The sequence below is a fragment of the Juglans regia genome, chromosome 16 (genome assembly GCF_001411555.2).
Source record: "Juglans regia cultivar Chandler chromosome 16, Walnut 2.0, whole genome shotgun sequence".
Taxonomy (NCBI): domain Eukaryota; kingdom Viridiplantae; phylum Streptophyta; class Magnoliopsida; order Fagales; family Juglandaceae; genus Juglans; species Juglans regia.
The window spans coordinates 20,449,258-20,473,544 of record NC_049916.1 but is presented as its reverse complement, the minus strand read 5'-3'; the positions used below and the strand labels follow the sequence as shown (position 1 = coordinate 20,473,544).

Sequence of the window (24,287 nt, the reverse complement as noted above, 5' to 3'; positions counted from 1 at the left end):
CCCAACTCCCGTTAGAGCTATCGTTAGTATAATTATTCTTTTTGTTTTTGTTTTTTTTTTACATATATTTTTTATACTTTTAAATTTTTTAAAAAAATAAAAAAATCACAATATTATTAAAAAAAATATTTCCTTAATCACTAAGTAAAAAAAAATTATAAAATAAAATAAAATAAAATACTTCCTTAATCACTAAGTAAAATAGTTCACGTTAGTTATTTTGATGTGTTTTTCTATTTTCCTTTTTTTAAATGTATTTTTTTAACACTTTTAAATATATATTTAAAAAAAATTCACAATATCATTAAAAAATACTTTCTTAATTATAAAATAAACAAAAAAAAAATGCTAACCCCAGCAAGAGCTGGGAGCGGGACGCTTAGCATTATTCATGGCTAAAACTAGATTGTCCTTTTTGTAATATTAAAATAAAACTATTTGTAAAAGTATACGATGAATCATCAAATAATAAAAAATTAACAAGTAGTATTTTTGTTCATTATAGATATTAAGATGAGCAATACTATATACTATATTTTTATTTATTTTTAAAAAAAAAAATCCAAGATTGATAGTCAATATCACTTCATCACGGTGAATCGAGGATTTGGTAGTAAAATTTTTCTTTTCGTAGTTTAAGAATACAATGTATCCAACCATTTTAGTAATTTAAATTGCAAAGCGTAAAACATTTGAATTAAGGTCCTCTCCAATTTTCTACCTTAATTGAATGGTCCAACTCAAGTTTTAAAATCTCATACCGGCAATACTAAATATTGTAATCTCATGTTTAATTTACAATATTTAATATTGTCGATGTGAGATTACAGCATTAATTATTATCGCGTGAGATTTGTTATGAGCATTAATTAGATATGAAAATTGAATAATTTAATTTGAACAAGGAAAATTTGAATGAATAGATATATTCTCCAATTACTTACTGAATTAGATGGTTAAATTTAGAGGGAGATAGACATATCATATGAAACGCTGAAAATTTCTTTTAAATCTTTTGTAATAGTGCGAATCCCGCGTAAAAATTTAAAAGAATATCAATTGGATCGGAATAATCGTCTACATATTATGAGTCCGCTCATAGATATGCATGCACACATATATAGTAGGGGTGGCAATTCGTATTTACAAGTCGTGTTCGTATCGTGTCAAGTTATAGATAATCGATTATATGAGTCAACTCGATTACAAGTCGTTAAATTAAACGGGTCAGACTTTCAAACCTTAAATCCTTTTAAACAACGGGTGACACAATATAGCCCATTTTGACCCGTTTAGTAATTAATTAGAGATGAGTCAACACGACACTACCCATCTCATCCCGTTTTATGTAAATATGTTGAACTGACCCACATAACCCATTTGATTTAATTAACATAATCTCATATAAAAGTTAAAATCTATATTTATTAGTAGCCACCATATCTCCAAAACAAATAAGAAAACCATTAAGACTCATATTACTAGAAGTTGATAAATTCGGTACCAACATGAAAAAATCTAGTTTTTTAATAATGGGTCCTACTATTATTCAAAAGTAGTTTCAAAATATTCGATTTTAGGGAAACAAAAAAACGTGAGCATCTAGTGTGAGCCTTATTGAAAGAAAAGGCCCCTTACTATAGAACAAAGTAAGGGATTGAGCTTTCGAAAGTCGTTGCAACAAGAAAATGGATGCACATTGCTAATGCGCAACGACTTTCGTGTTGCTGCTTAGTGCATCCGTTTTCTTGGTCGTTAGCATCCTGAAAATGAAAGTTTCACCTTCTTATATATATATTCTATTAATGCGCAAAAGCAAGCGAAGAAAGCAACAAGCGAGAAACGCCCTATAAATTTTCTTAGTGAAGCCTAAAAGCCCCGTACTAAGAAAATATAAGGGAAGACTAGCTTTTGTATCTTTATGACAATAGGGCAACCCTTCATTATTATTAGTAAGATAGGTTGTTTGAGCGCATTTTCCCCCTTTCTATTAGTAATGTTGTCAAAATGTAAAACTTGAGTTTAATTGCAGGGGTGCATATTAGCACTTTACTAATAAGATATAAAAGGGTTTTCTTGCTTGTTTAGTAAAGTCATGCTTTTCATTTTGATAGGAGTAGGTGCTTGCTGGGGCAGGGCACTCTTCATTCTTCATTCGAAACTAATGAATATCGAATTGAGATTTTCTGCCTTGTTATCAAAAAAAGAATTGGGTAAAGAAAACTTCCTCTTTGGAGGAGCACATGGCTTAGTCAAGGAGAACCGGGTTACGCTGCTTGATGTTCTTATTGAGAAAAAAAATAAGTGGGGTCATGCTGGTATTGTGGAATATGCATTAAAAAGGTCAATTCCTTCCCTACGACACCAAAAAGACCGGGCCAAACTTCTAACAACCTGCCCACTTCCATAGAACAATATCGTGCAACGTAGACCTAAGTGGTCATATTGGATCCTTGGGAACCATCACAAGTATAGTTGACCTATATTTGAGTGAGAATTTCGTGTCATCGAGCAAAGCCTAGAAGAAGGTGACTCGCACAAACAACCGACTCCTTTCAATAGAAAGGAATAGCCAAACCAACCCAGTTGGCTCGTCAATCTCAGAGATCTTATCGGCCTGCAAATCGGAGACAGACAACCACAGTCCCAACCTTACTAGCACCGAAGGTGTACTAATCAATGAACCCCCAAAACCTACTTTATTTTCTGACAAAATCAATCAAGCCTAACCTGTCACGACATGTTGTTGATATTTATTGAGTTTGAGGGACTTTCGCTGACGGAATCCATCCATAAACCTAGACCTCGACAACCTTCGTAACCAAAGCATCGCGACAACATCCAAAGGTCACCCTTGGATTCTTAAGCAGGGGGCAAGGAGGAACACGTAGGAATGGTTCAAGTTTTAGGTTGAATCCGATCTGTCACAACCCTAATTGCTACTGTAAATATTATTCTTCATCATAGACTTTACACTCTATAGTCACACTTTCTATGTGGCGCATATTAAGTAATTATCATTTAAGTAGTTTATATGTAATACTACTTTAGACCGTTGACAATACCGAGTGTGATTAGGATGATAAGAGTTATGATGAAAATCAGTAATATTAATAAACCTAGACCGGGGCGTCACCAATACTTTGGAATATGCAACTAATTGTGCTTGGTGACTATGAATCCCACATCTAGACAAAGTAAGAATAAATATACCTTTGCAATGGGCAACACACCATGTTTCAGCTTTAGATGAGGGGTCACCATGTTAAGATAAATAGGGAACATCCAAAAAAAGATAAGCTTGCCGTAGTACATATATGATATATAATGGTCAAAAATGGCTAATTTACTCAGAAATGTCAAGCAAGTCTTCTGTCATTCTTCTTGATATTTTTCTTCCATTTTCTTTTTCTCCTGTTTTGTAAAGACTTTGAAGGTGGTCCCCTAAAATTTTCCATTGTCACTTTCATGGAAAATATGTGAAGCTTTCTAAGTCCCAAGCTGTGGAAGATTTGGCTATGAAGATGTTTAGGGTCCCACCTATGGTTATGGTAACCCGGGTCCCACAATTTGATCGATCGACCAAAGCGCTTTTATCAGTAGATTTGATTTTTAGTCATGCCACAATAATGTCATTCCCACTTACATGCATATATAGGTATGCATTTTGCGTCAATATATTAATTTGAAAAAAAATTTCTCATCAGTACTATTCACCACTTTACACTTTACATTCTATAAAAAAACTATAGATATAAGATGTGAGAGTGAATAATAGCTGATGCATAATAAATCTCTATTAATTTATAATTTTTATTCATGTTTTATGATGTAAAGTAGGTGATTGGATAATTATTTATATTAGATTATAATATAAATAATTAATTTAATTTAAACAGCATACATCTTGAATTTGAATCTAAATTCATGTTTTATTTAAAATGATAACAAATATTTATTTTTTACTTATTTAATAATCATTTGATATTATATTATGAGATGATGAAAGAATAATTTTTAAAAGAATAAGAAATTATATTTTTCTTAAAAAAAAAAAAAAAAAAAGGGCATCCGTTATTATTAAGCTACTCCAATGAGAAAAACAAATAGGAATTTTTAAAGTCCTGAATTTGACGGGTTTGAAGTTTAGCATAAATTTGAACCAAGACACACAAGTGGTAGTGACCTACAAATTGAGATCTTACAAGCACCTCATTGAATTATGGAAGCACACTTTAAAGGTGAAAACAACAAGACATATTCGTGATATATTTTTTGGATGGAAAGATCAACATCATTGATGAGTTAATTGATATAATTTTCTATCATGGTACCTAGATTTTTAAAGATCATGTATGAGTCGTATGACCATGGTACCTACAACTCGAGCTTCATTATTTTTGTGAAAAATACACAAGCCCCCCCAATTTTTCCTTACAAATTATAAAAGAAAAGACAAAAATACCTTTATTAAATTCAAAAGAAATAAATTTTTAAATAATAAATTATTTTTTTCGTAAACCTTTTAATATCACTTTTTTCACTTATTTAATCATATATTGGGTAATGTTAAATACAATCATGAGTTGTATAAGTGTTGTGTATTTCTTTTGAAAAAGAGTGGAGTTCAACATTAAGAAAATTAATTATTTCATATCGATCTTATATTTATTCACTCTTTTCAAAAGTAGTGCACGACGTTTACGCATTCTATGACTGAAAATATCATTATCTTTCTATGAAAGTAATTTTGCTGACAATTTCAAAAGAGAAATGATAGTTACAATCGTGAGTGCGCAAGCACCACGCAATTACTTTGAAAAAAGTGAATAAATACGAAACTCACATGAAAAAAAAAAATTTAATTTTTTAATAGTAGACTATATTCTTTTTTAAAATGAATGTACAATACTTACGTACTCTACAATTACATGCAGCATTACTGTTTCAAATAAGTCGGGTTTAGGAGGAGCTTATAATTAATGTTGCAAAGATATCGTGTGGAGTTTAGAGGGGTCCCCATTTAATTCATAGCTACTTATCTGTATTATGTAGTCATGTCGATCATTTGGTACACCAAGTCGCAAGTTGGCACGGTGTTTAACGTACGAACATCTTCTCCAAAGTAGGCATATGTATATTAATGCAATTCAATAGCTGTCACCATATAAAGCAAATCACATTTTGGTGCTTTTCACAGGAAAATAATAAATAATACTAATAGTTAGGCCGTGGCCAAATATGCACCACACGACCCTTTATTATCCGGATTCCTATCTTCACAACATGTACTATACATGATATATCATGTACAATTTCTTTTATGTATATATAAATTATATATATATATATATGTGTGTGTAATTTCAAAATATATAGTTCTGAGTAATTATAAAGTAATTTTGGAGTATGGACACGTGATGATACCAACCTAGCATAGAATGTCATGTCATTCAAAATTAATGCTTATATAAACAATTCTCATGTCATGTCATGCTCTGATAGGTTCAAAGTGTCATGCCATGGTATTTGTATTATGCAATCGAAAATAACCAAAAGCAAGAAAATGTAATATATTTCAATCCGATAATTTCTCGAGTCGTAATCGGAAAATACCTATCGTAAAGGCATCGACCAAAGGGAAATCCATCGGCACCAAAATATGCGTTACAACAAACAAATTCTATGGTGGCAGGACACAATGGTGCATGAAGACCATACGCAGGTTAAAATGCGAAGCTGCCATTTATATTAAGAGACTACCAATGGTGTGTATACATGTAGGGTGGCGGCTAAGTGCATATAGAAAAATATTATATGCTCTTTATATTATGTATTGTTGCCACGTTAGTTTATGAGATTTTTTTGTGTTTTTGTATTTTTTCTACTACGAATGGCATGAGAGGTGTGGTGAGTTAGTAGACCAAAAATAAAGGCAGGTTTGGGGGGTGGGATGAGACATAAAATTCTCATCCCATCTCATCTCATCATTACATATTTTTCAAATCTCCATACAAAATATAATAAACAATTCAACTTTTTCAAATCTCAATTCAACTTTTTCAAATCCCAATACAATAATAATATCAAAATATAATATTTTAAATACTAAAATAAAACATAAAATTCTCATATCACCTTACAAACCTGCCCTTAAATCTAACTTTTGATAGATTGAAGAAAATGAGAGAAAATTAAAAAAAATAGAGATTATATGGAGAAAGATGAAGGGTGGAGAAAGAGCTTCTCCCTTTTCATAAAGCAACATTAACAACTCCCTATTTGTGTTCTTAATAATATATATATATATATATATGTATATCATTAAGTTGGGCATATAAAATAAAAATTATTTATTTAATTAACTACTTCATTTTAAAATTATTAAATAAAAAAATATGTTTAATTAAATTTCTATTTTTATTTAAGACAAAGCGTGTACTTTTTTTGTTTTCTCGGTTTATATCTTTTTAGTTTTCATACTATATAAATAGCTTATATCCATCTTGTGACCTAAACAAAATCTATGAATTTTCTCCTCATTAACATGGAAACCAAGAACAGTAAAGGGAAAGAATATCAAGTTATTGGACAAAATTTTTAAAGAGCAAAACACTAATATTGATAAGTTTTTAATTGTTTAGTTAAATAAAATATATTTTTTATCATTTAATAAATCTAGTTGAACCCGAGCGCGAGTGATAAAAGATATAATATAACGGAAAAAGAGATGGAAAAGGGAGAAGAATGAAAATATAATTTGAGCACTATATTTTTACTATTCTCAATTGTTATTAAATATAAAGTATAGATTATACCGAGATAAGTTAAATATTTTAATTATTATAAAAATTAAGTCAAAATAAAACTAAATTAAAATGATTCGATAATTAAGAAAATCAAGTCAATATAATATTTTTGATTTGATATTTCTTCAACAAGCGTTTGGAATGAGTATGAATTCAATCTAGTTCGTACCTCATTGGAGGCATGTTTTCCGGTCCAGCGACGACTCCACGAGACAAAGTCAAATTTAGACTACGGTGGCCACTAGATGTCCATAAAAAATAATCTCAATATCTATAATGTAATAAGCCTTCAGTTAATTGACATTCAACGTTGTATTCAATTAACTTTTCGTTTTCTCTCAAAAAAAAAATTAACTTTTTATTTTCGTTTTTGGTTTTTGGAAGTAAACATGCTGATATATTCTCAAGTATTTTAAGATATTTTTATATATTTTCTCTTCAATATCACTTAAATATAAAACATATTTTAATTTCAAATTTTTAATTTTTTTTCATCTAATCATTATTTATACCTTGTTTGGATGTTAGAATAAGATGAGAAATATGTGAATAGTAGTAAAATAGTTTATAAATAATAATGAAATAATTTGCCTTAACATGTTTTATGGAATTTTGAAAATTGAGAAAAAAAAATTAAACAAAAATATTATAAAAGTTAAAATATTATTAGAATATATTTTTTTAGTATTATTTTTGTTTTGAGATTTGAAAAAGTAAAATTATTTTTTGTGTTTTATTTAAAAGTTTAGAAAATTTGTAATAATTAGGTAATGATTAGATGAAAAAGTTAAAAATTTGAAATTAAAAAGTGTGTGTTTGTAAATCTTAACATCCAAACGGAGCTAATCATTATCCAAACATAAAACTCAATACAATTTTCTTAAACTTTAAAAAAAAAAAGGCTAAAAATTAAACCACTTTTTTAAATTTTAAAACAAATATAATATTAAAAAATAAATTCAAACAATTTTTTGATTTTATAATATTTTTATTAAACTTTTCATCTCTCGTTTCTCAAAATTTAATAAAATATTTTAATTCAAATCATTTAACTACTATTTACAAACTATTTCATTATAATTCACATATAATCTAAAATATTTTAAACGTGGAAACGATTCCTATCCAAAGCAAAAAGACGTAGAGTTGAGCTTTTTCCTTTTTTTTTTTTCCTTTTCTTTTTCAAAGCAAATTCCAAAGACACAAGTAATTAGATATCAAGATCAGGAGCAATATTCATCATGCGTCGCATGTGAGTGGGCCGTCGAATAATGGCTCTCCGGCCTTTTGCTAAGGCAGGATTTCGGACAACAATGATGAACTGCATTATCGTAAAGGAAAATGATAAATTTACAATTAGTTTATAATTATTTTATAACTCTATTTAAAATAAAGATAATTATGTAAAATTGAAAATATCTTTTAATAAAATGGCACAATTGCATTAGTTGATTTGGAGTGAGTAAGTGCATCATTATCCGTATGTAAATAGGCTCTTGTAATGTTGCTAATTTCATTGGTTTCTAAACTTGGCCCTCCTCTACCGAGTTTTATGCTAATATTAGGATATAATCGGTTCGGTTCGGCCTAGGGGTATTATTGATCGAAAATTTTGATCCATCATTTTTGTCAGATCAGACTGTTAGTTAAAAAATCACACCATGAGACTAACTAATAAGACTATCGATCTGGTCAGGTCCAGACCGAAGCACTTGGTTCGTTCAATTTTTTCGGTCTGGACCGATAGTCATACAACCCTACCAATCATGCAAGTATAAACTACCATCAATTCCAACCATTTTTCCTCGAGCTTCTTTTTTCCTGTATTTATCTTGGATCAAAGAGAAGTTTTTTTTTTTTTAATATAGTGGGTGGGGAGTTTGAATCTGATTCTCCCATTTAGGGATCAAACATTTTGCCATCTAGTCAAAAAGATGGTCTCGCTATTTTTTTTTTAAAAAAAGTTCAAAAAGATGGAATAATACGAGATCGATATCCCATCTCCGATTCTCCATTATATTTCAAAATTTATCAAAATGAGTACCTAAATTAAGCATATATAATTTTAAAAGAGCACAGTCATTGTTAAACACAAAATCCTGTAATGGGAAAGGATGGAAAAAACAAAAACATGCATACATGCACAAATTATTATTGATTAATGTTAGATGCAATTATTTAGCATACAAGTCTCATATAATCTAATTTAAAAAAAAATAGGTTTATTATTAAATAAAATAGATTTTAACGTGGATCACTACTAAATCTCATTCTATGAAAATACAATAGAACCGGGGGTGCAGTATGTAATTAGTAAAAGAAAATGATATTTATAGTTATGAATGTATAAGCGTCGTGTATTTTTAAAAAAAATATATATATATAAACAATTTATATGAAAAAATTAATATTTTAATAATAAATTTTATTATTTTTTTAAAAAAATATTACACAATTTATAATTATATATATAAGTTTACTAATTCAGCTACATTTTCCAGTACAGGGATGTAACCGGAAATGTCTACATTTTGTCCGTACAATATAATGTGGTTCATTCATGTATCGTCCTCCTCTCCATTCTTGAGCCTTGCGGTGTAAATTCACACATACACACGAACTCAGATCCCTATGTGGATCTGCGCCCACGAATCTTGGGCCTCTAAACCACTCTATCCTCCAATTAAAATCATGACCCAAATAACGAAAACACCCTTTTTGTTTTTTGGAAATCAAACTGACGAAATTGCCCTTTAATCGCGCTGGCGTGGTTGAGGGGGTCCGCCATCGCGAAATCTGCAATTTTATCCTTTTGTCTATTTGCCGGTGCGTGTCTCTTCCAAAGCAGTGGGCTCGCGACTTCCAAAGATGGGATGTGATCATGAGAGAGAGAGAGAGAGAATCTGCTTTTCTCCGGCTTTCTCGAGAAAGTCCACTCCGAACGCTGGCCCCAGGCATTTTTACCTTAATTTTGTCCTTTTTAACGTGCACGATGATTACCACATGGGACAGAGCTTTTCCGGTACAACTCCGACATCGGTAACACTCTTGATCGGTACATTCGCTTGATTTTACATTTATAGTAATCACTTTCTTCTTCGATATAAGAAATTTAAAAGAAGATGTGAGCATGCATGATCGAAAGAAATCACGGGGCTGATCTTGCTTGCCGGTATGGTTAATTAGCATGCCGGAGGTTCAGATTATATTTAGGCGTGGTTTGAATAGTAAGTTGAATTGGGATGAGATTAGGAGATGTTTGGATTCGAAGATGACTTGAGATGAGCTGAGATGAGTTGAGATGGATTGTGAATAGTAATGAGATGAGTTGTGAATAGTAGTGAGATTTGTGAGTTAAAGTTGCTGAATAGTAATGAATAGTAGTGAGATGAGTTGAGATGAGCTGAGATGACTTGTGAATCCAAACATGCGGGCAGGTTTGGGGCATGGGATGAGACATAAAATTCTCATCTCATATCATTTTATCTCATCTCGTCTTATTCACAAACATAATTCAAATACAAAATTTTCAAACTAATCATTACAACTTTTTCAAATCTTAAAAAAAAAAATTTAACTTTTTCAAATCTCAAACAAAAATAATATTATAAAACTATATTCTTACAATATTTTAATTTTATAATATTTCTTATTCAACTTTTTCTCTCTCATTTCTCAAAATTTAAACTATCTCACTATTATTCACAAACTATCTTATTACTATTTACAAAATTCTTATTTCATCTCACTCCCCAAACAAACTCTATATATGTATATGAGATTTATAATTATGTTTATTTGAAATTACGAAGAATAATGATTCTATATAATTCTAACCGAATTCTAAACGAGTTGGTGTCAAGATAAATTTAATTAACACGTTATTACTAAACCTGAAAAAATAAATTACAAGTTAGGTTTGCGTTTTAAAATATAATTAATTTTTTGCCGTCCTTATTTATGTTATAATTAGTTATATATCATAGTTTTTAATCAATATGTTCCGTATCTGTGGTGGAACTGAATCTGTGGAAGGTATTATAATTTGTAGAGATGCTCCTCAACTGAATCATCTGTTGTTTGCTGATGATAGTATCTTTTTTTTTTTGTAAAGCTGACTTAGAGACAGAAACATTCAATTATTGCTGAATAAATATGAGAAAGCCTCATGTTAGAAAGTCAATCGAGAGAAAATCTCTATGATCTTTAGTAGAAATGTGTCAGAGGAGTTGAATGAAGAAATCATGTCTATATGGGATAGAAGTTATACACAGCAATATAAAAAATATCTGGGCTTACTTCCTATTGTTGGTAGATCAAAGAATCAAGTTTTCTCACTTATTAAACAGAAAGTGTGGCAGAAGCTTCAAACCTCAAAATGTAGTCTATTGTCTCAAGGTGGAAGCGAAGTTCTTACAAAAGTTGTTGCATAGTCTATCCCAACTTATGCAATGCAATGAGCTGTTTTAAGTTACTAGGATCATTATGCATTGAACTGGAAAGGATGATTGCACAGTTTTGGTGGGGAAAGAAATCAGAGGAGAATAAAATTCATTGGATGAGTTGGAGAAAGATATGTGAATCAAAGTTTAGAGGCTGATAGGGTTTTAAAGATTGAAAGATGTTTAATTTAGCCCTCTTAGCAAAACAAGGGTGGCGAATTTTGCAGTATGAGGAATCATTACTCTACAAAATGTATAAAGACAAATATTTCCCTAGAACAACCATCTTTGATTCTAAACTGGGCCAAAATCCTTCTTTTGCATGAGGAATATAAGAAGCTACTAAACTTCTTTGGAGAATAGGCAATGAAAAATCAGTGAAGGTGTTTCAAGACGTTAGGATACTAGGCCTTCCAGCCAATCAACTCATTGATCAAAGTATTGTGAAAGATTGGGAAGCTACTTTTGACTCTCTCATTGATATTAATACTCAATGGTGGAATGTGGAAAAAATTAGAGCCATTTTCAATCCAAATATAGCAATTGAGAGTTTCAAGATCATAATATGTCTCAGCTCAAATGACAAGTGGTTTTGGAATCAATAAAAGAATGGGATCTACTCTATCAGAAGTGCTTATAAACTGCTCCATAATACTTCAAAGTTGCACTAAGGAGCAAGCTCGATGGAAGATAGAAAGAGATCTTTTTGGAAGAGACTACAACAGATGCAACTTCCTAACAAAATAAAGATATTTGCATGAGGGTCTATCATGATGGCCTTCCAACTTTCCACAATCTGAAAAAGAAATGCATTGTTGTGGAAGATAAATGTTGTTTCTGTCAAAATAAAAAAGAGCACCTTGCCCATGCTTTGTTTTACTGCAAAGATATACGTATGTATTGGAATACATGTCTCCCATTTTTACAACAGGTTGGGCAGTGTTTGTCTTTTTGGGATCTGGGAAATCTTGTTAAGAAAGTAGGCTCTTATGAGGATCTATTTATATTCTTTTCAATAGCATGGGGATTTTGGTTCAGAAGGAATAAACTGATTTATGAAAATGTGTGTCATGAACCAAAATATGTGATTGAGCATGCTTTATATTTGCAGAAATTTCATGAAGAGGTGCAGGTCTATGTGCATAAAGGGTCAAGACAAATGTACTGCGGAAAACCTCCTCCATCCGGATATTTGAGGCTGAATATTAATCATAGCAGGTCTATGTAGTGGCTAGTGGGTAAGGAAAGAACTACAGACGATTAATGAAGAGACTAATCATAGTAGGCGTGGAAGGCAACCAAATACATGGTCACGATGCATCAATGCGAAGTAAGGTGACTAAAGAATAAAACTTGACAAAATGCACTATGTGGTACCAAGGATAAAGCCCATGAGTCATACTCGATACAGAACCATGATTGACTGAATACATCTAAGATTGGGATTCGTGGAGATTAAATATGAATGAAATACCTACTCATGAGGGGCACTATACATGGAAAAATTGTGCTTCGAGAAAGATAGTACCATACTAAGCTCCTCAGTCTCTATAAATAGCTTAAGATGTATGTTCTAGGGGCTCTCTCCTCTTGAATTTTGCAATTAAAAAAAGTTTATTCCTCTCTAACATAATCATCAGAGTCATTCCCACTGAACCTTCCAAGGTTCTTGTTTTAGGACCCATTTGGATATAGAGGTTTTTAACTAATAATTTTACTACTAATTATAAACTATCTCAACTCATCTCATCTTACTATCCAAACGAACATAAGTTGCAGGTTAGTTGAACATATTGCAAGCATCGCTAGAAAGTACATCAACATTTCTAATTGTGAACCAAAATTTAGTTTTAGGTTAAACTAGAAAGGATAGTACTACAAAAATTAGTGTTTTTGTAAAATAAAAAGGTATAAACAATATTAATGTTTGTCAAACTATTCAAACATTTTGATGAAACAACTTGAATTAAAAGTTTAGATTAAAAAAAAAGAAGAAAAAAGAAAGAGTCAACAGGATAAAAAACAATGGGCTTAGTTGGGACCCACAGTTTGATGCTCTTGATTGAGTTATCAAGGGTCGAGTTGTCATATCTGTCATTTAAAGGATCCCTTTTGGTCTTTTTCTTTATTTTTATTTTTCAAGAAGGATGAAATTGGTGGGTACGCAGTTTGATTCCTTTGAATTGTCATCTCATGTTCGTATGGAGGTTTACTATATATTTTTTAAATAATTTTTTTTTTTAAAAAAAGAGATGAGGCTATGTTGAAATGTTAAATTTATTTAGAGTTATTTTAAATTAATTATTGATGTGATTTATTATTTTTTTAAAAAAATTAAATTTTATTTTTTTAAAATTCGTATCAAATTTTATTTACCAATATTACCTGACATGTTTCAAATGACTGCCTGTTTAACTGGTGGACATATATATAAGGTAAATATTACGTCAATATTTAATTAAAAATAATAATATCAAAGATGAAAAATAAAATTATTATTATTATTATTAATATATAAATTAATATATGTGGATAGGAATAAAAGATAAAAAAAGTGAAAGCTTTTGCTCACTCGAGATTACTATTAGGCCCTGCAATTTCTTGGGCTGAAATGAATGAGAAGGTGGTGTTCAAAGATGGACCTTCATCATCTGCTTTCTTCGTCATACCCTTTTTTGCTTTGGATGTTTGGTGGTACGAAAGTTCATGAATTTTCATTAGAAATATTATCAAATTGGTTTTCATAATTTTTTTTAAAAAAATTAATTATTATTTTACTATTTCGATTGAGTTTTTTTCATTCATATTGTATTCGTTTTTCAATAGAAAATGGTCTAAACATGTTGACGTGGTATGTCATATATAAAACAAATAATAATTAAAAAATACTATAATTTAAAAAAATAAATAAATAAACAAAGATAAGATTATGTATTAAAATAAACATGCTAAAACTATATTTACTTCAAAAATAATTATTAGGTTCTCTCGGCATATAGACACGTGGCACTCTCTCGTTTTACCATAATGCGTCATGTCAATTAAGGTTCATAGATACTTGCACGAATATAATATTATCTGTAGCCTGAAAGTACCTAATAATTTTCTATACTCCAAACATTTTTAAGGAATAACAAAAAACTTTGGACATCTATTAAAAGAATAAATATAAATAGAAATTATTATGAACATTTATTTTGTACACATGATATGGTATCATCTAGACCACATATCTCTCTAAGTGAGTGTTGAGAATAATCAATTAAAAGCAGTCATATAGTGAATGCAAAGTATGTATTGTTATAGTAACTTTTCTCTAATATTACTCTTTCATCAATAATTAAATAATAGATAGTGATTTTAGAAAGGTCATTAATAATGATGGCTAAATGAACAGCTTAGGCCAAAAAGTTGTTGGACTAAGCTTTTTCTGACTGATCTTGTTTGGTTGGACTTAAGGGCCCAAACTTGAGTTGAATCTCTAAAGTTTTGGACTTGGTCGTGGGAGTAAGTTCCAATAATTACAAGTATAATTGGTACATGGAATAATCCATTCCTATTGAATCTCAAACACACGAAAGTTTATCCGGACGATTTCATAATGGTAAGAGGAAGTATCATTATAGGAGTGTAATCGATCCGGTTTGATTTAGTTTTGGATAAAATTTAAGATCAAATTGGCATGTATCGATTTTGCATTTTTTTAAATCGATTATGTTGTATGCATCTGTTACCCTCCTAAATCGATACTTTTAATTTTATCGATTTTCGGTCCGGTTTGGTCCCCTTTTTCGGTTTTAATAAAATGTAAATATGTCATAAAAAATCTGTTTATATAAAAAAAAAAGTTGCTTTAAAAAAATCTATTTTATTAAAAGACTGTTACTATTTACAAAAATCTGCTTTATAAAAAAAATATGCTTTATAAAAAAAAATTCTGTTATAAAAAAATCTGTTTTATAAAAAAAATCTGCTATGTAAAAAAAAAAATCTGTTATAAAAAAACTGCTATAAAACAAAAATTGAAACAAGAAATCTACTATATGGTTATAGTGATATTAATAGTAACATATTAAGTTAACTATACTATTATACATATATTATGTTATAACTCTTATAATATATTAATCTATTACTATATACTAATACTATATATATTAATATATATTAGTATATACTATTACTATATATTATACAATTATAGTGTTACTACTACATATAGTGTATATATATATATATTATAATGATGCAGTGATACTAAATTACTAATACTACATATGTTATACATTATGGAATATATTATATATTATATAATAATACAATGATACTAAATTATTACTAATACTATATACTACTATATAATAATATATTGTCATAGTGATATAGTTATAGTGAATCAGTGATTAATATAGCTATATAATAGTATTAGTATTAGTATAACTATATATTAGTATTAGTTATAGTGATTTAGTATAACTATATTAGTATTAGTATAAATATTAGTTAAAGTTATATAATTTATATTATTATATATAATTATAATTTATATTGTTATATATATTATATATAAAAATGATATATAATATAAAAATATTATATATAATATTAAAAAAGTAATTTAAATATATAATATTGTGAATCGGTCTGGTCCGATTTTAAAAATCATAGAACCAGAATTGGACCGATTTTGGCTGATTTTGGCATTTTTGAAATCGATTCCAGACCGATTTTTCAGTTAAAATTTACACCCCTAAGTATCAAGATCAATATTAGAGTGTATTTTCAAAGTCGTGAGAAATAAGAGCCTTGTTAGATATAAGCAATTTGGCGCCAAATCAAACCACGTATCGACACTGACATGATTTTTTTTTTTAAAGAAATACAAAAGAAGAAAAATTTTGAGAGAAGAAAAAGTTCTTTTGTTTTATGAAAATCATTTTTATCTTCAATTCGCACCGTTTTATTAAACGGATGAGTAATGCTACTTATAATCTTAATTCTCATCATCTTCCTATCATCCTATGATGTGGCATAAGATGATTGGAGACTATTTATTATATATCACTTGTAAGTCTATCATCTAATGCCACATTATGAGATAATGAGAGGATGATGAGAATTGAGATGATGAATAGATTTTTTCAATAAATATATAAGATTTATTTTAGAAAAATGCTGGCTTATCATTTATACATCACACACTAACATGTGATTTGTTATTTTTGTCATTCTATTTAAACACACACATAAATAACAAATCACATATTGATATGTGGTATGGAAGATAATAAATAGATTTTATTTTATTTTATTGTAAGTGTGTAGAGCATGTCATCCAATGATAAGACTTAATTTTTAAAATCTTTTTTAAAATCTAATCATATTATGTAAACACTTTATTAAATATGTTATTCACGCCAATTTATAAAAATAAATTTGTAGTATATAAAATAAATCATTATCATAGATAATTAAATGCTCGATGATGCTATAAGATTGTTTTTTTTAATCTCTATCCGCGTGTACCTAAAATTTGCACAAAAACAAAATCCAAAATCCAAAATCCAAAGAAATTGAATGGAAACTTTATTTCTTGCACTTTTCATACTTCATTGTTAAAAATAAGAAAAAAACTTAATCACTAACTATTTATATATCTATTAAATTTAAAATTATATAGTTTATGTAAATAAAATATAATTTATAAATAAGTTATAATGAATATTCTATAAAATTATTGAGTAATACTATTTATTATCCTAATTATCATCATTATTTTGTCATCTTATAATGTGATATTAGGTGATTATAAATTATTTATCATATTTTATTTATGAACTTATCATTTAATACTACATCATAAAATGATAAAAAAAAAAAATGATGAATAGATTTACTCAAAATATTTACTTGAATTTCCATTTATTTGTATTTTCCACTTTTAAAACTCATTCACTCATTCAAGTTTCAATTCCTCCTCCTACTCTCGAACGAAGCTCCTACTCTTCGGCATTCCTCTGCTCTCTCTCTCTCTCTCTCGCACGAGCAATGGAGGCCAAGCAATTAGAAGCTAATATGGCAGGCACTCCAGCCCATAATTTCCTAAAGTCTTCAAGACCCACTTTGCGTTGCGCCTCCCAGAGCACCGTTAACTTTCTCCCGTCAAATTTAGGCCGAAACAGTTTTCGCCCTCCTCAAGCTTCTTGTTCTTTTTCAGTCTCCTCCTCTCCCAGCAGGTACATTGAAGATTTGTCCTTTTTGTTTATATTTCTTCAATTTCTCGCTTGCTGACATCAATATTTGAGCATTAGCAGCCCAATTTTCAAAAGCTAGTCCTGCGTTGTTATTACAACTGATCCTTTTTTAGCTAAATGATGCAAGTTGGAAAAATAGATAAAAGGTTGGTGAGGTTTTATTGTGAAAGATATATATATATATATATATATTTATACACACCATGCGGGGACGTAATATCAGGTCGTAGTTCACGCTAAAATGCGTAGGTATTTGTGCAGCATTAGCTACACGCAGCCCATGCGAATGAGAAAAAGCATGCCTAATTGCGCATAATATTCCATGCAAATGGTCACTTTGGACATATACGATAAATGGATCAGAGGCGTATTTCGGCCACCGATTTCGCGTCTCACACTGATCCCGAATTCCCTCTAGAATCAAACCGTAGATGGCGCTTTGAAGTGTCTCAGATTTTTTTTTTTTCATGGGAGTCGGCGTTGAAAGATGTATGGGTTCGTATGAAACAATCACAAAAAGTAAGACACGTGGACATATATACGTAAGGATCTGTGCATGCTTTCATATATATGGATTGGATATCATGTCGATTCTTTCAAGAAGTACAACCTTCATTTATTTAATGTTTGACTAGAGTTGAACTTCTTTCATTAGCCCTATAGCGGGTAGATTGTACAACCTTAAAGAACGATATGTTTGGCCATGTTCGAAAAGGAGTGCAAGGCAGATGTTTGAATAAATGCCTCAGAGAGAATTTCATTCATTCATAGTTTTACAATTCTGTTTTTCATTCCATTTTTACAAAGACTTTCCAAGACCTATATATACAGTCAGATTCACAACAGCAAGAATTACATTTCAGACTTGGGACCACTTGGTTACACCTCACCATTTCTGTTAGAGAATCTACTTAATTCTGTTATTTGGAATCAGTCTAGAGTCTTCTAGGCCTAGTGGAATATTCTGGCATTGGAGCTGATCCTTCCCGAATTATCCTCCTGGTTCTGATCTGAGGCAGCAGGAATCAATGCCTTAACATTCATGAATAAGCAATAGAAGCAACTGCCATGTCCATTTGTTTATATTTGCTATGATATATACATATATATATATCTGGATGTGAAAATACTTGGATGTGGGGAATTGTCTAAAACTTTTGAATAGTGTGGATGAGAACTTGCTAGGATGTTTCACAAAAGAAACACCCCACCGAAAAAAAATAGAGTGACTTTCAAGTGTTGATTATCCAAATTCTCACACGCATCTTCTATTGATACAGATATGCACAGAAGAAGAGGGTGGATGAGAGTAAAACTTTGACTCTAGACTATATAAGGCACTCTTTAATTCGACAAGAGGACAGCATAATATTTAGCCTTTTGGAGAGGGCTCAGTATTATTATAATGCAGATATATATGACCCTGATGGATTATCCACCAACGGATTCCATGGATCTTTGGTCGAGTTCATGGCCAGGGAAGCGGAAAAGCTCCAGGCTCAGGTTATCTCATCTATGAGAGATAGAGAGGAAAAAAAGAACTTAAGGGACAACTAGAGTTAGGATGTGACAAGATTTCTAATTTGTTTCTTTTTGAAAACTAGTTGGGCAGGTATAAGAGCCCGGATGAGCATCCTTTCTTCCCAGAGGACCTACCTAAGCCATTACTCCCACCTTTGCAGTACCCACAGGTACGGAATCGTCTATTCTTTTTTATGTTCATATTAAACCCACATTACTTGGTTAACAATAACTCCACCGATCCTTAAGTTTATGAAAACTTACTTTTTTGTTTTTTAACCTGTAAACAAAAGTAATTATACTCAATGCTTAATTTCTCCTGGCAATCCATAGCTGTAGTTAATATTAGGAGGAAATTGAGTAACGGGGGAGTTAAATTTTTGCATTTGAATGATTTGAGTGATTTGACTGTTGTATATGGTTGGAGCTTCAGGATTGTTTTTGGATTTATTTGATGCTCTTGAGTTTCAGGAATTCATTTGCTTTCTTTTATTCCTTTCTTTTTTTATTTATTTTATGGGGTAGGGGGGAGGGGAGGGGTTGTTATACTCCTTTTGTACATGGGTTGCGTGGAGTCAATTGCCAAGAGCTAATCAAACACTTGAAGAAATAGCACGCACAAAATAATTTATTTTGTTGACTTCAGTGGCCCATAGGCCAATGTAACTTTCTAGTTAGTTTGCAAGCTCTAGTTTTAGTTTATACCTTATAAAATCAGTTCTTGGTTGCAATTTTCTGTGAAGGGAATCATATTGGACATATCGCAATTGAAACTGGCACGTGCCTTTCTACTCCATTTAATCGGAAATGATGAGCTTCCATCCTCCTTGAGATCTCTTTAGATTACATTTTTATTCTATGTTGTTGAGATGTCTCTTTTTCTGATATTCAACTAGGTTTTGCATCCCTGTGCTGATTTGATAAATATAAACAAAAAGGTATGGAATATGTACTTTAGAGATCTTCTTCCAAGATTGGTCATAGTAGGTGATGATGGCAATTGTGGATCAGCTGCTGTATGTGACACACTTTGTCTACAGGTATAGCATTGAGATTTTGCTCTGTCCTCAACTATAACTGAGTTTTATTTGGAGAAGGAGAGATACTGCCTTATGATATGAACTGTCAGCTTCTTTTTGCTTTGTCAATAGGTAATAAGCAACCCCATCAATGAGCATTTTTTCAATGCAAGCTCTTTCATGAAAAGAATCAAGCATTGCTTCTTGACTGGTTTTACCTTTAAAGAGTTAAAAAATTATCCGCAAGATTAGATCTTTCCTTTATTTTTAAGTCTCTTTGGTGTGAAAATTAAGCAAAAATATTCGTACAACTAATCTGACTAAGCTTTAGTTTCAGTGAAGTGCCTCTTTCACTTTACTCTTAATTTGCCACTATGGTCACCTTTGATAGCTTTCATGCACACATAAAATTGCCAAACATGTAGAACAATGGAGTATGCCATCCGATAGTTACTTAAAGAGAGATCTCTCACAACACGTTAGCTAATGCATGGCTTCTAGGCATTAAACTTGGGTCTTAACATGTGTTGGGAAGTTGGTAGTCTGCTGCGAAATTTATCTCTTATGCAAGAGAAGTTTTCTTATTTTGAACCCTCTAGAAATTGATGGGTTACTTTCTTCACCTTTTGAATAAACCAAGTCTCTGCTTGTATATATTTATATTTGTTTGTTATATTAATTGAGAGTGGAAAAAGCAGCATTACTATCAAAAGAATATGTCCATATTTTTTCTCTTGCACAGACAAATATTTGTGTCACTGCCGCTATGTGTAAGAATAATATCATCATCCACTCCCGGCCTCACCCCCCATTGAGGCATGGCATTTCATTATGTGACTATTAGATATATGAGGCCTAACGCATACCCCATGTTGCTTCACCCTCTCAAAGCCAAAATAGTTACACTTTTCCCTTACTAGTAAGCTTCATTAATCCACAATACCGTGCTCTTGACTCACCTACCTTAGGGAGCTTTGATGTGCTCACAGACATGCATTATGTAGAAAAAAAATCCAATAATATCATCCCCGTTCCAATTCAACTTTCTCATCATATTGGTTTCCAAACTTTCTCGTTCTTTTCTACAACTAAAATGTACAGAACATATTATTGAAATCAAATTATCTTTTCACCGAGTCAGAAAGAATATGTAGTAACATATGTCAACTTTGGGCTCATTGGGTATGGTTCCATATTTGGTCTGAAGAAACTTGACTCATTTTGATTGGTTACATTGCAGGCACTCTCTAAGAGAATCCACTATGGTAAATTTGTTGCGGAGGCAAAATTTCTTGAGTCCCCTACTGTTTACAAGGCTGCCATTAGAGTACAAGTAAGTGTTGCTGGGCCTGACATAATGTTTTCTGATTCCTTTTTGTTTGGTTAATAATTCTGTTTTGCTTCAATGATTGATTTCCTCAAATTTTAATCGTTTTTCATTTTCTGGGAATATGTGGGTCTTGCAGGACAGGTCTCGACTAATGGAATTGCTGACATATGAAACAGTGGAAGCAGCAATCGAGAAGAGAGTAGAGATGAAAGCTAAAATATTTGGGCAAGATGTAAAGATCAGCCAAGAGGAAGATGAGGTTGATCCTGCATACAAAATCAAGCCAAGATTAGTTGCCAGTCTGTTCAGGGATTCGATCGTGCCTCTAACGAAGCAAGTTCAGGTTGAATACTTGCTGCGAAGATTGGATTAAACAAGAGAACAAAGTGCGCTCGCTGTTTCTTATTTTGACTTTCAGCACGGAGTCTGTTGGATATGAATATTGATTAAATATCAATATCAAACAGCTTTGAGGGAGCCGCTTTGACATCCAAGATGTGCCATGCGGTTAGCCTGGACCAGAAATCCGGATGTCCAGACACAGTTAAGATAATTGGGCTGCCTAGTAGTGGGTGGATGGCGGATCCGGTTAGCAGATATACTTCCCCTTCCCCTTCACTTCCCCATATGTGAAGGATTGTTTGTTGCACTAACAAAAACTACAGTCTAATTGGAACTTGCATGTCTGGAACTTAAAGAAGTTTGGTTTAGGGCCGTAGCTTGGTGTGTTAATTCGACGAGCTGTGCTATGCATCAGCCGGAAGCCGCAGCACACCTTACATGTATATTTTTTTTTTTAATTTTTTTTTCCACTCAATGCATTGAGTGTGGGGCGGCTTTGAAATGATGCGAATATTTTTTCTAATTCGACCCCCGCCCCCCCAAAATTAGAATCAACTATTTCTCACCCCCACCGTCTCACGTTATAGTGGAGATGTCGTTGTATTAAAGGCTGATATTATGTGTTTTCACGTCGTTATTGTACTGCATGAACTTCTCATTCAGTTTATCTCTCTCTAAAACCACCACCAAACCATCCCTCCCTTCCCCCTTCCCCCAACATAAGGAGTGAGTGCAGGCTCTGGTTTCTCCCTCCCACTCATCTCCCTTTCTCTCTCAAGGCTTAAAGTAATTTTTTCGAAGTTGTTTTTCTCGTACAGTGAAAACGAAAAACATATAAGATATGTTTGGAAATATAACTGTTCTCAGATATTATCAGATTGCATTACTATTATTTATAAATAGTTCATTACTATTTATAAATTATTTTACTATTATTCACAGATGATCTGAAATACTCTTAGCATTTAAAGTTTTAAATCCTCCCACCATTCAGCCTTTTTTATTTTTTAAATATTTTTTAAAACAAAATCACAAATTCATTTTAAAACACTTTTTTAATCGTTAAGTAAAAAAAATAAAATAAAATTTTGTACAAAATTTCCGGTAAAATCTTATGTGAAAGTAGTGTTTTCCAAAAGAAAAAGCTAATCATTTTGACATTTAAGATAATAGAGTGTAAGGCCATTCAATCCGTGACACGGCTTCTAATTGCAAGAGTATAGTCCACACTTCGGATTATATCGAAACTACCATTCAAGATAGGTTCTCTCCTTGGGGACAAAATCTCCCGCCCGGATCTCATATCAACGGTCTATGTTGACATATTTATTTAGACGAAGGATGAATATAAAATCTTACGGTTTTAAATTAAATTTGTTGCTTGGAAAGAAAAGGCATGAAATAAGGAACACACTTTCGAGCTGGCAAACACTCAATCATGACCCCACCATATCAATATTGCTGCTTGCCAGCTTCCGAGCATTTGCATTGGTTCATTTTTTTTTTTTTGTATCTTAAGAAATTTTTTGAATTGTTTTTTTTTTTTAACATTAAGAAAAATATTTTTTAATATTTAAAAAGAAAACAAATACAGTAGACCAGAATGATCCAAAAAAACAATTAAATTACAATTAGAATCGTCTGTTTCACATATTTTCTAAAAAAATTAATGGATTTCAGCATCTCGATATATCCTAACTGTTGAAATAACTTAGAATATTTAACTATAAATAAAATAACACTGTTTATAAATTTATTTTTATAAATGTTTTTTTTTTTGTAGTCTTAATAATTATTTGATTAATTGTGGATAGAAATTAATTATATTTAATTATGAAAAATTCTATTTGCAGTCCCCACTCGGGGACTGCTCACGCACCACTAAAACTAGTCGTTTTATGAAAAGCCTATACGTTGTCGTTTTATTAAAATTTAGATCTCTTCATCTTGTTCAAATTGTCGTCGCCTTCAGACCATCTGTTGCTCTTCCTCTTCGTGTTTCCATTCCTTAGAGCATTGGCATTGGACTCATCAAATGAGTCCAATCTTCAAAATTTGATGATTTTAGCTTTAAACTTCTGGTATTGGATTCATCATATGCTCAAATGTCAAGCTTTGAGCTACAGTAGATTTCTCTTCATCTTCAAATTTGAAGACTCACTATTCACACTCTATAACCATTATTTTATTTATCTAAATTAGTGTTTCCCAATTTTGAGCCACAATATATTTAAGTTGAGAAACAATAATTTAAATATCAAATTAAATTATTAATTAACATATAGTTAGTGTAATTGTAAAATATAAAAAAAATAAATTAAAATATTATTATTAACAAAATAATATTATATTATTATTTTGATGAATCCAATAGCTAATCCAATGTGGAGTTATAGATAGAGAAGTTTTAGATTTATGAAAAACATGTACTTTTCATCAAATTTTAAAGATGAAAATGATGAATCCAATGCTAATGCTCTAACAAATCATGCGTTGAATAAGTTGTATAGAAACAGGAAATTGTTTGATAATTCATTTTCTGATGCCTGTACGAAGATGTTTGTTTGCCG

The 24,287-nt window shown here is 31.0% G+C and overlaps 1 protein-coding gene across 2 annotated transcripts; it reads left to right on the top strand.

Annotated features, from left to right (window-relative positions):
* Positions 1-17,226: 17,226 nt before the first annotated feature.
* Positions 17,227-22,346, top strand: LOC108989204 (chorismate mutase 3, chloroplastic-like). 2 transcript variants are annotated; one of them, XM_018962740.2, is made up of 6 exons: positions 17,227-17,487; positions 18,786-19,008; positions 19,110-19,196; positions 19,923-20,066; positions 21,286-21,378; positions 21,512-22,346. In XM_018962740.2, the coding sequence occupies exons 1-6, from the start codon at positions 17,300-17,302 to the stop codon at positions 21,746-21,748; spliced, it is 972 nt and encodes a 323-aa protein (XP_018818285.2). In that variant the 5' UTR covers positions 17,227-17,299; the 3' UTR covers positions 21,749-22,346. The 2 variants fall into 2 exon arrangements, with proteins under 2 accessions (XP_018818285.2, XP_018818286.2); XM_018962741.2 differs by having other exon boundaries at positions 17,238-17,487; positions 19,965-20,066; positions 21,512-22,324.
* The last annotated feature ends 1,941 nt before the right edge of the window (positions 22,347-24,287 follow it).

Excerpts from the sequence above, each read along its gene's own strand:
- LOC108989204 (XM_018962740.2), top strand. The coding sequence starts at position 17,300 with ATGGAGGCCAAGCAATTAGAAGCTAATATGGCAGGCACTCCAGCCCAT. Across the intron at positions 17,488-18,785 it reads GTCTCCTCCTCTCCCAGCAG|ATATGCACAGAAGAAGAGGG; the intron begins GTACATTGAAGA and ends CTATTGATACAG. Across the intron at positions 19,197-19,922 it reads CACCTTTGCAGTACCCACAG|GTTTTGCATCCCTGTGCTGA; the intron begins GTACGGAATCGT and ends ATATTCAACTAG.